Source organism: Candoia aspera, chromosome 1 (genome assembly GCF_035149785.1).
Source record: "Candoia aspera isolate rCanAsp1 chromosome 1, rCanAsp1.hap2, whole genome shotgun sequence".
Classification (NCBI taxonomy): domain Eukaryota; kingdom Metazoa; phylum Chordata; class Lepidosauria; order Squamata; family Boidae; genus Candoia; species Candoia aspera.
In genome coordinates, this window is record NC_086153.1 from 319,644,520 (window position 1) to 319,658,247 (window position 13,728).

Sequence of the window (13,728 nt, forward strand, 5' to 3'; positions counted from 1 at the left end):
AAAGTGAAGGGAACCAAACAGCAGTTCAAGCAGTAAGCTGACAGCTTCTAACAAGAGGGTCCTTATAACTGTGCGAAGTTTTTTATATACTGTATATACTACAGTCATTAGAATTCCAAAATAACTGTTCAGGATAATGTCAACAGCAGCTGTTCAAAGGCTCTGAAACAATTAAAATAGCCTTCATCTAGATTCAGACCTGGAGCATTCTAAGATTCCGTTTGCTTGATAAACACTCCAAACTCGGTTTCCTTTGCAATTTTTTCCCAGTACTCTGGCAAACCACGTCCAAAATATGTACAGTATATTCAGAGAGAGCGATTAAAACTTTGCACAGAACTTGCCCAAACAAGGGAGGATGAGCAACAATTTTTAAAAAGTAAGCTGAACCATACATAGCTTAGAGCAGTGTTTCTCAACCTTGGCCACTTGAAGATGTGTGGACTTTGATTCCCAGAATTCCCCAGCCAGCCTGGGGAATTCTGGGAGTTGAAGTCCACACATCTTCAAGTGGCCAAGGTTGAGAAACACTGGCTTAGAGGATGCCAAGCCTTCAATAGAAGTGTGTCAAGAAATATGAAAGGATTGTGTCCAAACAGAGAGAGGAGAAAGGATGGGGGGAATACTGAGAGTGACACTATTTTCAGGGCAGTGAAATATGACAGATTCAAGCTGTGTGATAAGCTTAATAAACTTCTTTGTTGCTGATCTCTAATTTAGCAAGAGGAAAGGAGATCATAGGACCTAAAATTGTTGCATTATCAAATGGCAGTTCGTGCTTCCTCCATGCTACCCAAACTATGATAATACGTGCCCTCTCTCACCTCAGCCTCTGATTTAGACATGTTCAAGCCTGGGTGTGATATCATCAAGGAACATTAAGAGCCAACAGCATTAAGACAGCTACAAGAGAGTGCTTCCAACAGTATAATAGCCTTTTATACAAATCAGTCCCAGCCTGATGCCCAACCAAACTCTCTTACGTGATCTCTAATATCATACCTCCCATATCCCCCGATGAAGAGAAAGATTTGCATTCTGGGAAGGTTGCCACAACGTTTAGTAAAAGTACAGTCCTTCCAAAGTTCAAACTGGTTTTAAAGGTGATTTCCTCAGCCCTTTGTCCTTCACGATCTACCATCATAGCAACTAAACCATCCCACATGCTGCACGTACCTTGAGTTTCCAATACGCCTGGCAAAAACTCCCTTAGCACTTGACAAACTACATTCCCCACATTTTAAATCTTTTGATGGTTTCCATATCAAAACATGAATGGAAGGCTAGCATGCTACAAAACAATGTGCTCAACCATTCTTACTATTTCCTACTTATTTGTAGTTAGCTGCAGCCCCATGCTTTGCTTGGAAGTGCGTCAACCTGCCCAGGAAATGGATCAATAAAGCTGAGGTAGTCAAGAGATTCTTGGGGGCAAGAGGGAGTGAGAGAGAGCAAGGGTGTTCACAGCCTGACATTTTGTAAAAATGCCCATCCCATCACATACTCCCAAAATTCCAGATAGGCTCAGGGGTTCATACAGTTTGGAAATAATGGTGATTCCGTTAGCAGAGACTACATGTAGCTCAGCACTCAACAGTTGGATTCTTGATGTTTTCCAGCAGATGTTTCATTATCAGGCTAAGTAATGCAACTCCACTCTCCCATGAACTGATGGTAATGAAACATCTGCCAGAAAACAACCAAGCTCAGAAAACACCTAGAACCCAACAACTAGTCAGCATGATTCAAATGCCCATAAATGCATATGTTATTTTGAATATCTACTGCAGTGTTTCTCAACCTTTAAGATGTTTGGACTTTACCTCCCAGAATTGATGTTTGGACTTTACCTCCCAGTTTAAGATGTTTGGACTTTACCTCCCAGATGGTAAGATGTTTGGACTTTAAGATGTTTGGACTTTACCTCCCAGAATTCCCCAGCCAGCATGGCTGGCTGGGGAATTCTGGGAGTTGAAGTCCACATATCTTAAAGTTGCTAAGGTTGAGAAACACTGATCTACTGTTTGGTCTTGGAGCAAATAGTTTGACTAGACTAAAAGCATCTTAACTTAGTGTCTTTTCTGCAATAACCAAGACTCCCATTCCCATATAATTTGAACCCATTGATTTATTTTCTTTTCTTTTGAATTCCATGCCAGATGAAGGTGATTATGGTTACAGGCTGTTTCCACAATGTGTGGCAGGTTCGGGCTGGGAGCGTCTGGGTGCTCCCTCCAGCTTCATCCCATGCCCTTGGCCAGTCAGCCAGATTTTTGTTTTGTTTTGGGGGAGGGCATAGGACTATTGATCATGGGGACACATCCCTTGAAAACTTTTGTGCTGTGGTAAGTGGGACATGAGGCTGAGCTCACCCAAAGACATGCCTGTTCCAAGGAGACCCTTAAACATCTCCATTTTCTATATAAGTATTTATATCACAAATATTTTTTTCCTTTAGAAAAAATATTCTATCTAAAAACAAAGCTTTTTTTCAGAAATGTCATACATTTTGTTTTACTGAGTGCAAATTTCTACAGATTCAGTTCATTAAAATATAAAACTGCCTTTCTATACCTGCTTCCCTGGAATTTGCCCCATGAAACTCATTATTAGTCATTAGCTTTGTGAAGAGTTGCACACTTTGTTTTAATCAAGAGATTACATGAAAAAAATATTCAGTAGAACAGTGTCTACATTGCAACGCTAATGAGCTCACCAGAAATTAAATTCCCTTGAACTCAGAGACACTTCTGAGAAAATATGCAACTCTCTCAAAACAAAAAGATGCGTTCATAAATTCAGAGAAAGAGCTTAGCTGGCACTCTTTCCTTATTTATGTCTTATTGAGTACCTTTTCCTTCAATTATTTTTGACTGCGTGAAAATTTATAACTGCTTCTTCCCTCTCCTTTATTATATGTCTTCTACATCAAAACCATGATTATTTATATAAACTATCTTCTAAATTTATTTGATTTATATCCTACCTTTTGTATAGGAGCTCCAGGAAATGTAGTTACATAGTGCTCACTCTTCCTATTTTCCCCCAGAACAACAACCCTGTGAGGTAGGTTGGACTGGAAGAGAATGACTGGCCCAAAGTCATTCAGTGAGTTTCCATGGCTGGAGGTGGACTTGAACCTGGATCTCCTGACTGACACCTTAATCACTCTACCACCTTGCCAAGCGTGGTTGCTGAAGCATCAAGTTTATTAACTTTTTTGCTGAAAAACACATTTCTTTTAAAACTTTGAAATTCTAAGATTAATGAACAAGATTCTTCAAGCCCTACAATAAAGCCAAGGAAGGGGAACTATCATACAAAAGGAAGCAACAATGCAAGGAAACAGAGCTGAAGAACTGCACACTTCGCCAACTCATAACATGCAAACACAATTCAATCTGCACATCTGGATTATGGTTTTAGAACCATTTGCTTGGCAGTATCCTTGGATAGATTAGTTGCTGAAATCAAAGCCCACCACATTCAGGGAGAACAACTTTCAATGAGCAGTGCTGCAGCTTTAGGGCATACAATTGTTGAAAGGTTATTTTGATTATCCTGTGTGATATTGCAATACACAATGAAAAAGAAAATTATCTTGCCATCCTACCTTGTAAGGCAGCTCAGTCCAGAGGGGGGGTGACATAAGTTAAAACTCAGTACAACCTGTTTCAGAAGTAATAACTCTTCAACGATTTTACCCCAGTAGATTCTATTGAAGCCTTTGGGTTTAGCACCCCAACCCCTCTCTGCATTGTGAATTAATACAGAGTTGATAATGACTTATAAAGCCCTATATGGAACAGCATCAGATTATCTCAGGCGTCAGCTTCCCAGAATTAAATCTGTCCATTTGTGAGAATAGCTGAGGAAGGCATGTGAAGACTCTCTGATTCTCTCAGAAGGGAAGCGAACACGGACAAGATGACAGGCCTTCTCTGTGGTGGTCCCTACACTTTTCAACTCCTTCATCATTTTTAAGAGATCTTTAAAGACCCTTTTGTTTCACCAAGCGTTCAACCCTAGCTAAGTTTTATCGGCAATTGCTTCAGAGGAAGATTGATTTATTATTATTGATTTGTAGCTACTGTTGTTTTTATAGTTTTGATTTATTTTGTGTATTTATAATATTAACTGGTTATAATACAACCAGTGACTTTTGGCTGGATGGGTTATAAAAAACTGTTAAATAAACATGTGGTTTTCAAGTTATCAGTTTTCAAGGAAGGTTGTGCATTCTTCAATAAGAAGATCAGCAATACCACAATGGAAAATTTTCCAGAAAGCCAGCTTGACCATCCATTCTATACCTTTCCATGCAGTGGGAAAAGTGGTTGAATCCTAGATTTTTTTTTTTCACATACAGAATACACACCTTTGGGGTTTGAATTTGTAATGATCTAGTGCTGGCTGGGGAATTTGTAATGATTCCCCATGCTGGCTGGGGAATTCTGGGAGTTGAAGTCCACACAACTTAAAGTTGCCAAGGTTGAGAAACACTGCTCCAGAAGGTGCTAAGTAGGAAGACATCAGCAACTGATATTACAACTCCTTTCATTATTGCTAGATGGGATCCTGAAGCCTTATTCTTTCTTAGCTACACCCATTTAGCCTTACTAACCTCTTCTATTACATGTTCACATTTCTAACATAGTGACATATAAGGTAACATGTGGTGTAATATAAAAAAAAGTATTGCCAAGAGTTTATTAACGTTAAGTCTAATAATTAATTTAATCATGTATATGCTAAATAATATTTTAAAGTTCAGTAAACCACAATTCTTCTCTAACTGCTGTCTCCAGAAGCAAGGAACCAGCTCCCACTCTTCAATCTGTCCAGAAAATGTAGGAAAGATGCCTGATTGGGAAAGGCTGATTTAAACAATATTATACTTGAGGAATTTATTCTTGTTCCATATTTTTGCTGGTTAAGTAAGTGTTCAACAGCATGTGAATCTTCTCTCAATAGTTCAGACAGGAATTTTACTAGTCTCATAACATAGAGATACTAAAACAATTTTTTTACAGTGGAAAAACTGCATAATTCTTCCACTCTGGCATAATATTTTGCTTCCAGATACACAGCAGAGTGTCATGGTCATCATGTCCCAGCAAGGAAAAAAGATACTTCCCACTAATTCTGCAACTCTGTCTCATTCTCATTTCGCTTCTTACAGACTGTACCGTTCCCCAAAGAAAGTGAGATTTCAAATCCTCATACAATGAGCATTCTTCAAATAACCACCACCAACAGTTGATGATATTCCAGCAGTCTTCCTGAGAGCATTCCCAACTCCGATCTGAACACCTAAAGCTTTGCCTTACTCTTTCTTAAATGTCTTATCCAAGAATAAATTGATTTATTTTTAGGAGCTCTCCAGCAAGCACATACACATGCATGTTTTTGTGCCAAGGGCATGTACTTGTGCCAAGTGAAAAGTTTGAACAAAGTTTGATGATAGGATTATTACCAGGCTGACCTTCCAGGAACACAAGTAATAATATGAAGATTTAATGAAAATTGTTGTAGCTTCAGAAAAGGTAGCCCCACAATATGTCCTAATAGCAAAACAGAGTTATAACCCTCAAAAAGTCAGAACTGCATCCCTGTTTAATAGGGATGTTGGGAGTATATGAAATGGCAAAAAAATAAAAACAAAAACCCACAAAAACTCTTAAACTTATGGTTTTGCTCCTCGTTTAACAGGCAGAACATCAAAGGAAATATTGCTGCCTCATAGTGCTTCTTTTTGTCCAAGTCGGAAGCCCTATAAGAATCTCTTGCTTTCCCTGGAAGTACATTTTAAAGATTAATAAGCTAAATCACCAACAAGTTGCCTGTCTTCACGTTGCCAAGTGGTAGGACTGGATCCACTAGACCTCCAGAACAGCTGCAGCAGCAGTCAGAATGCATACGGTGAAGTGATAGTGGTGGCCGCTTCATCTCCTTGGCTCCCTATGTTAATCGCATCACATACCCTGATAGCCACATGCTTTATGATAGCGTGAAAGATATTTCATGATTAGGCCTCTTTTTATACTAATCCAAAAAAGGGTGGCACCAGGGGATGAGGCCAGTGGAACTGATCTTATTCCCCTTGTGATTTGTTGAATGCATGAGAAGGGAGGAATTTATAAGTACAGTGATCAACTGATCACAGCTGGCTTGTTTATTTACCTGGGAGAAACCCCTCTTGAAATGGGCCTTAGAACCCATATAGTGTATATCAGACTGGAGGTAGCATCAGTGTCAAAGAGAGCGTCTGACCACCATAACAAAAACCTGAGCTGCAGCAACATAGAATGTACATATTGCTGACATAACTTCCTCAGGTGGTTGAGCTGCACATAACAAAGTGGTAAAGAAATACCAGGCCATATTTATACATCTAGATAACACCACACTACGTCCTGTGAGTTTGGTCTGCAACTTTTTATCATGCTGTTTTCTAAGAAAGCTTAAGGAGTCCATTTGGGACTCAGAAGCATTCTTGGAAATAAAGATGCTGGAGATTTGTATGCCAGTTTCCCATTTGTTTTAAAAAAAAATTTAATGGTACTTGGGGTAGATGAGCGGATACCAAGAGAGGAGGCTGTTGACCCACTAGTTCCTGTAACATGAGCAATCCCAGCTCCATATCTGTTGTTTGGAATAGCTCAGGCCTGTTTCATCCATATATACCAACATTAGAGTTGGACAATCCCACCCCCTCACTCCTGTGGTCTATATTCTCTTCCAAAATAAGTTGGGTTTCACAAAAGCTTATCTAGAATTTCTTTAGGATGAAGGCATTCCTCCCAAAATAATCCATTTATCACACTGATATTTTTCATTAAAATATGTTAACTGAATAGAGATGAGAACTATGACTGTAAGACTCCATGATCTTCCCTAGTTGATCTTCTATGCCATGGTCTTCCAGAAACAACATGATCTTCCACAATAATGCTATGCCCCCCTCCAGCTACATCTGCCATTTTTTTCTTTCAGGGCAACAATAAATCCAAAGAAGCCATCCCATTTATGAAATCTAGCAGGTATATTTATCACCATTAAGAATCCGCCTCAACAAAAGGCAACACTTAGTTGAACCTAACAACAAAACAACAAATCCCAAATTGTTTTTGCTGACCTGTAAATGATGCCTCGCTCATGAAGGAACATGAGGGCTGAAATGATTTCTGCAGCGTAGAATCGTGCTCGGACTTCATCAAAGCGACGGGATTTCTGGATGTGGAACATCAAATCCCCTCCATTCACAAACTCCATAACAAAGAAGAGGCGGTCCTGATCAAAGGCAATACCAGATACCATCATCAATGGAAGGATGTTAATGGTATTTCTTCTTCTCTCCCCAAATCTAATTCTAAAAATACATCCCTTTAAAATGAAACAATAACATAAAGAGCAACAGATTTATGATTTGTCCACCATGGGCCAAACTACATAGCATTTCAGCAACCTAGTTCTAGCCTGGAATGAAATTTTCCCATGCAAATGTGGTGGTGTGGTGCTGCTATCTGCATTGGAAATCTGGGTTTCCAATGCATTGGAAATTTTCCCATGCAAAAATCTTTTGCCTCTCACTGCAGCCCCAGTTCAGACTGCCTGCCACGCACCCAGAATTTGTATTCTCAAAGAGAGATCAAGTGTCCTCCTTTATCAAAAATAATTATTTATCTGAAGGGCCATTGGAGGCCTGACCTCTATTTGAAAGTCTTTTATTTGAATGGCTATCCAATGCAAGTCCAGTTTAAAGACAACCATTAAAAAATGTAGACCATGTGCTAATCCTCAACCTGCTGATCAACTCATAGCATTTGGACAGAAGACTAAGCAAGCATACTGATGGTCATGTATTCTCTTCTCTAAGGTGAATTGGTTTATATTTCTATCTTAATTATAACAATGGTATCTACAGCACATACAAAATAAATGCACTTCTACTTTTTGAGGATGGGTGGATGGACAAATAGTCACAGTAGTTTCTAGTAAATGCAAGAAGTCAAGATCTCCTTTAACTGTTTCATTTGAGAGTCAATGGGTTTGTCTGGCTATATGAGTTGGACAATCAATGTGTAGATATGACTAAGTAGTGGCAGAGAAGCAGAAAGTCCTTCTATCATGGGAATAAAGCCCTTGTACCAAGATCAAGCACAGACCACATGGATGACAAAAGCCAATTAGCCCTACAAAATCCCTTCTGAGCCTTTACGGGCTGAAACAGACCATGTGATATGGTCCAAACTATGAAAGTATTTGTCAGCTAAACCTGTTCTGATTAGCAAAGTTCTAAGTCTTGTGATGTCTTCCCTTTTCCCAAAAGCATATCCTTGTTTACTTGGCATGACCTAAACCTGATGTCTGACCAAACTTTTAATTAAAGGAGGCAGACTGCCTCCACCTATAGCTCTACCCGGCTATGTCTTCAGTATAAGGTAAAAGAGAAGATGTATTTGGTTTGAATGAAACGTATCATTAGATTAGCAGAGATATGTACACTTTGTCAGCAAAAGAACCACAGCAAGCACTGTACAAAATGTCAATGGGTACAATTCATTGGTGAGTGAAGCCAGAATAGAAAGTATACCTGATTTGGGTGGCAAGGCTTACTGTAGATAACCATTTCTTCCATTAAAATCTGTCCAAATTCATCCCTCCCAGAAGGTCCCTAAAAGGACAAGCCTGGTAGGAGGAAATTCCAGGGTCTACAAAAGGAAAGCTAGTGAATTACACTTTTTGCATTCCTAAGTTAGAGGGAAGTACCACTGAAGTATTGATTTTAAGTACCATTGAATTACTGAATACATTAATGCTTCCCTAGAAGGAAAGGAAAAAATATTCTTGTGGGATTTTCTTTCTGAAGTGCCAAAATGATTTCAGAAGTCTTGGACACTCTGCATCTTGACCTGAGGTAAGGGAAAATCTCTCTTAGGCTTGGCATGGATTTGTGGAAATTTGTCCAGATACTTCCTCCAAACTGAATTACTTTACTAAATTAGTATTTCCAAAAAACGTCAGAAGCTTGGCTTGTATATGGCCTTGGGAATTAAACTAGAAATTGACATACCATCCTGCAATAAGTACCACCAATTTCCCCTATGTGGTGTAGTGGTTAAGAGTTAGACTGGCACCAGGGAGACTCAGATTCAAGTCCACCTCAGCCATGGAAGCTCACTCAGTGATTTTGGACTAGTCACCTTCTTTCAGCCCAATTCACTTCAGAGGGCTGTTGTTGTGGGAAAAATTGAGGGGGAGAGTACCATATATGCTATCTTAAACTACTAGAGGAAAGGTGGAATATAATCAAATTAATAAAGTATAAAGATGGCCATTTAGCAAGATGGTGTCCTCCATAATTCTGGGCATATCCAGATTTCCTCCTGCATTTTTGATGGTGCAGTTTTATATGGGAGTCTTTGTTAACACCCATGTGCCTGAGAAAGCAACCAAAGGAGCCAAATGGTTTCTCATCAGCTGCCTAATTTGGAGTTTCTGGATAATCTTCATTTCAAAGGTCTCTCTCTTTTCATTGTTTGAGGCAAAGCCTTCACCAATATGGTGCTCTCCAGAAATGTTGAACTTCAAATCCCATGCTAGCTGAATGTGTAATATGAGCAGCTCAGGGATGGAGTGTGGAGGTGAAGTGGAGGTGTGCTGTTATAGAGGCAGATGTAGCTGCCCTGGCTGCTAGCCAGGACTGTTGTGGGGCAGATGGAAGCAGTATTCTGATTGGCCAAACTGAGTATATAGGGGTTGGGGTTCTAAAACCTTGGGGGAAAACCTACCACCCTGGTTGCTTGGGGAAATGCTGCCAGTTTGAGCTATAAAGAGAGAGAGCAAGAGAAGAAAGACGGAGATACCCATTGGCATGTTTGAGACTCTGCTGCTGTAAGTCATTGAGGCACTAAGTGTTTTTGGAGTGACTGTGCAAAAAGTCAGTGGCTGGAGAGAGACCTTGCAGTGAGGGGGCTGGGCCATTACTTGAGCAGTTGCTATTTCCTGACCCCTGAGGGCGAATAGGGGTGAAGATTCAGCTGGAGACGTCCCCAGAAGAAGGAAGTGAAGACTGAGACAGAGGGAAATGCTTCACCCAAAACCCAAGGCAGATAGGGACAGAGGCAGGTGGGTTGCCTGGAGACCTCAGGGAAGCCCCAGACAAGGAAGGGCTGGGCAGAAGACCCATCATGCAACATCAAAGTAGAGAGAATGCTGCTGAGGTCCCAAAAAGCATGAAGAAAGGCCTTAAGCCAGTGTTTCTCAACCGTGGCAACTTTAAGATGTGTGGACTTCAACTCCCAGAATTCCTCAGCCAGCATCAAAGTAAATCAACCAATTCCTTTCTTATCTCTCTCTCTTAGTGAACAGCTGAGGAGGGAGAAAGAGAAGGGGGGGTTGATACTGAGCAAGACTTTCTACTGGGAAGTTTGGACACACTACTGTATATAGTTCTGTTTTTTTCCCCCTAATTCCTGTAAATCTATTTGTACATAGAAAAAGAGAAAAACAAGCCTCCACTGTCTCGGTTTCTGTCTCTGTCTCTGTGAAGCTGTTGTTCTGCTTAAAGTCACATATAGAGAGAGCTGTAGAAGTACCATCAATCACATTCTGACCCTGGAAGGGCCATAGTCCAACACACCTAGAGGGCACCTCTGTTATCAAAGGCTTAGTACGGCCATTTTCTAGAAATAACACTTTTCAGGATTATGGGAGAAATTTCAGTTAACCATTTATGCCCATGAATTTTAATTCTCCTTGCACACTTCTCCAGTCAATAGTGCAGAGCTGTTCCGCAATTTGTTCCTGAAAGCTTCTGTTCATTAAAATACACACATGCACAAAATGTACTGTAACACAGCCCTGCCATTCCAGATGTACACATTTTCTGGTGCATTCAAACACCCAGTTGGAAAATGCCTTTGATATGCTAAGTTTATTACCAGCAGGCAGAATAGAGCAAACTTGAAGTAATGTTTCTCTAGCCTCATCTCCTATTCTTGTTCATACCAACATTAGACAACTTCACTGTGCTAAACCCTGACTACTTTGCTGCACCTTGAAGCATGTCTGGAAAATTCAATTAACCCGTAATGTGGCAACTAGGGTAACTGAAGCATGGGTACCAGGAGCAACTCTTCTCTTTTTTGAAGGACCTGAATTGGTTATGTTCTCCAGATACAATTCAGTTTGTTGGTGCTAGCTTTTAAAGCTTTAAATGGGTTAAGAGCTTATTATATGACTATTTGAGCACAAATATCCAGAGAAGTCCAAGTAATTCTATACTGCCCGGGTGAGACCCCATCTGTGTCCAATTCTGGGAAGCACAATTCAAACAGGACAGTGACAAATTTGAGCAGGTTCAGAGGAGGACTACCAAGGTGAGGATTCTGCAAACCAAGTCCTATGAGGATTTGATAAAGGATCATTCGATTGGTCCTCCCCCCCCCCCCCCCCCGCTGACTGATGGACCCAGCAGGGTTTCAGAGGGAGCTGGGGGTTATTCCCGAGGGCCTGCTGCACGGTCCAGCGGAGGTCCTAGCCATGGCCTGGAATAGGGCCGTGGCCAGGGCCTTGGACAGGATTGCGCCTGTGCGACCTCTCTTGCCTTGTTCGACCCATCACTCCCTGTGGTTTATGGAGTAGTTGAGGGTTTTGAAGAGGGTTAAGAGATGTCTGGAGCATTGCTGGAGGAAGCCGAAGACTGAATCTGACTGAACACAAGCTCGAGCTGCTATTAAGGCCGACCTTGTGGCGGTAAGAGCGGTGAAGCATGAGTATTTCTCCGCTCTTATTGCATCCGCAGAATGCCGCCCGACGGCCCTGTTTAAGATCGCTCGATCTCTTCTGGGTCAGGTAGATTCAGGGACCTGTCTACAGGGCCGTTCAGAAGAGTTTTCACAGCATCTGCAGGATAAAATCGCTCAGATCCATGCTAAGTTGGAATCTAAGTGTGAAGCGGAGTCTGGTGAGATGCCAGGGGAATGTACTTACCCTGTTATCTGGGAACGGTTTGATCCTGTTGGGCCTGAGGAAGTGGACAGGATTCTCTGGACTGTGAATGCAACCACATGTCAGCTTAACCCATGCCCTTCCTGGCTGATAAAATCAGCTCGGGAAGTGACTTGTGGTTGGGTCCAGGCGATGGTTAATGCATCCTTGAGGGAGGGGGTATTTCTGGCTGCCTTTAAGGAGGCACTGGTATACCCCCTCCTCAAGAAGCCATCCTTGGACCCTACTATACTTGGCAATTTTCGTCCTGTCTCCCACCTTCCCTTTTTGGGGAAGGTGGTTGAGAAAGTGGCTGCGTTGCAGCTCCAGAGAATTCTGGAGGAAACGGATTATCTGGACCTCTTTCAGTCAGGTTTCAGGCCAGGATATGGGACGGAGACCGCATTGGTCGCACTTATGGATGATCTATGGCGGGAGCGGGATGGAGGGAGTGCATCCATCCTGGCTCTCTTGGATCTCTCAGCAGCTTTCAATACCATCGACCATGGTATCCTTCTGGGGCGGCTCAGGGGGTTGGGGGTGGGCTGTGTAGTTTTGCGCTGGTTCACCTCCTTCCTCCAGGGCCGTTCCCAATCAGTGGTGATAGGAGAGGAGAGATCCGGCCCTCGACCCCTCCACTGTAGGTGCCACAGGATTCGGTACTCTCTCCTCTCCTATTTAACATCTATATGAAACCATTGGGTGAGATCATCTGTCATCATGGGATGAGGTATCATCAATATGCCGATGATACTCAGTTATATATCTCCATCCAGGGTGAAGTAAGTGATGTGGTCTCCACCCTTTCCAGGTGCCTGGGGGCTGTGGGGGCCTGGATGGGAAACAACAGGTTTCAACTGAACCCTGGTAAGACAGAGTGGCTGTGGATTGATGGCTCCTTGGGTTCCAGGAGGTTGTCTTCTTTGGTTCTGGATGGGGTGGCACTTCCCCACTCGGAACCAGTGCAGAACCTGGGGGTCCTCCTGGACTCGCGGCTCCTGCTCAAAGAGCAGGTGGCAGTCGCGGCCAGGAGGTCCTTTGCACATCTCCAGGTGGTGCGCCAGCTACACCCATTTCTGGACCGAGATGCCCTCTGAACAATCACTCATGCCCTTGTCATCTCCCATATAGACTATTGCAATGCGCTCTACATGGGGCTACTCTTGAAGAGTATTTGGAAGCTTCAGCTGGTCCAGAATGCGGCTGCGCGGACAGTTACCGGTGCTGTAAAATCAGCCCATGTGACACCACTGTTACGAGAGCTGCATTGGGTACCAGTTTGCTTCTGGGTCCAATTCAAGGTGTTGGTTATTACCTTTAAAGCCCTACATGGCATGGGACCAGAGTACCTGAGGGACCGTCTCATCCCCATAACATCGACCCGCCCCACCCGGTCAGGCAGGGAGGGCATGCTATGGACCCCATCAGTAAAGGAATTTCATCCAGCAGGGTCCAGGAGGCGAGCCCTCTCTGCAGTAGCACACACCCTTTGGAATATCTTGACCCCAGGGTTGAGACGGGTTTCCTCGCTCTCAGACTTCCGGAACAAACTGAAGACCTGGTTCTGCCGCCTTGCTTGGGAGTGGGAGAGCGATAGCTCCACCTGGGGATGGCTGGTGCCATAGCACCTCTTAGTGATTATGTTCCATCTCCACTTGGATTTTACATTCATTTTTATTTATATTTTAATGGTAATTTAGGTGATTATGTTTTTAGTGTTATTTTATTGTAAAC

At 42.3% G+C, this 13,728-nt stretch overlaps 1 protein-coding gene across 1 annotated transcript in view; it reads right to left on the bottom strand.

The window, feature by feature from the left end:
- PRKCH (protein kinase C eta) overlaps nucleotides 1–13,728 on the bottom strand; it is a 103,349-nt gene that overhangs the window by 30,170 nt on the left and 59,451 nt on the right. Inside the window, exon 10 of the mRNA XM_063290444.1 lies at nucleotides 7,139–7,293. Coding sequence (XP_063146514.1) covers nucleotides 7,139–7,293 — 155 coding nt within the window. The remainder of the gene's footprint in view (nucleotides 1–7,138; nucleotides 7,294–13,728) is intronic.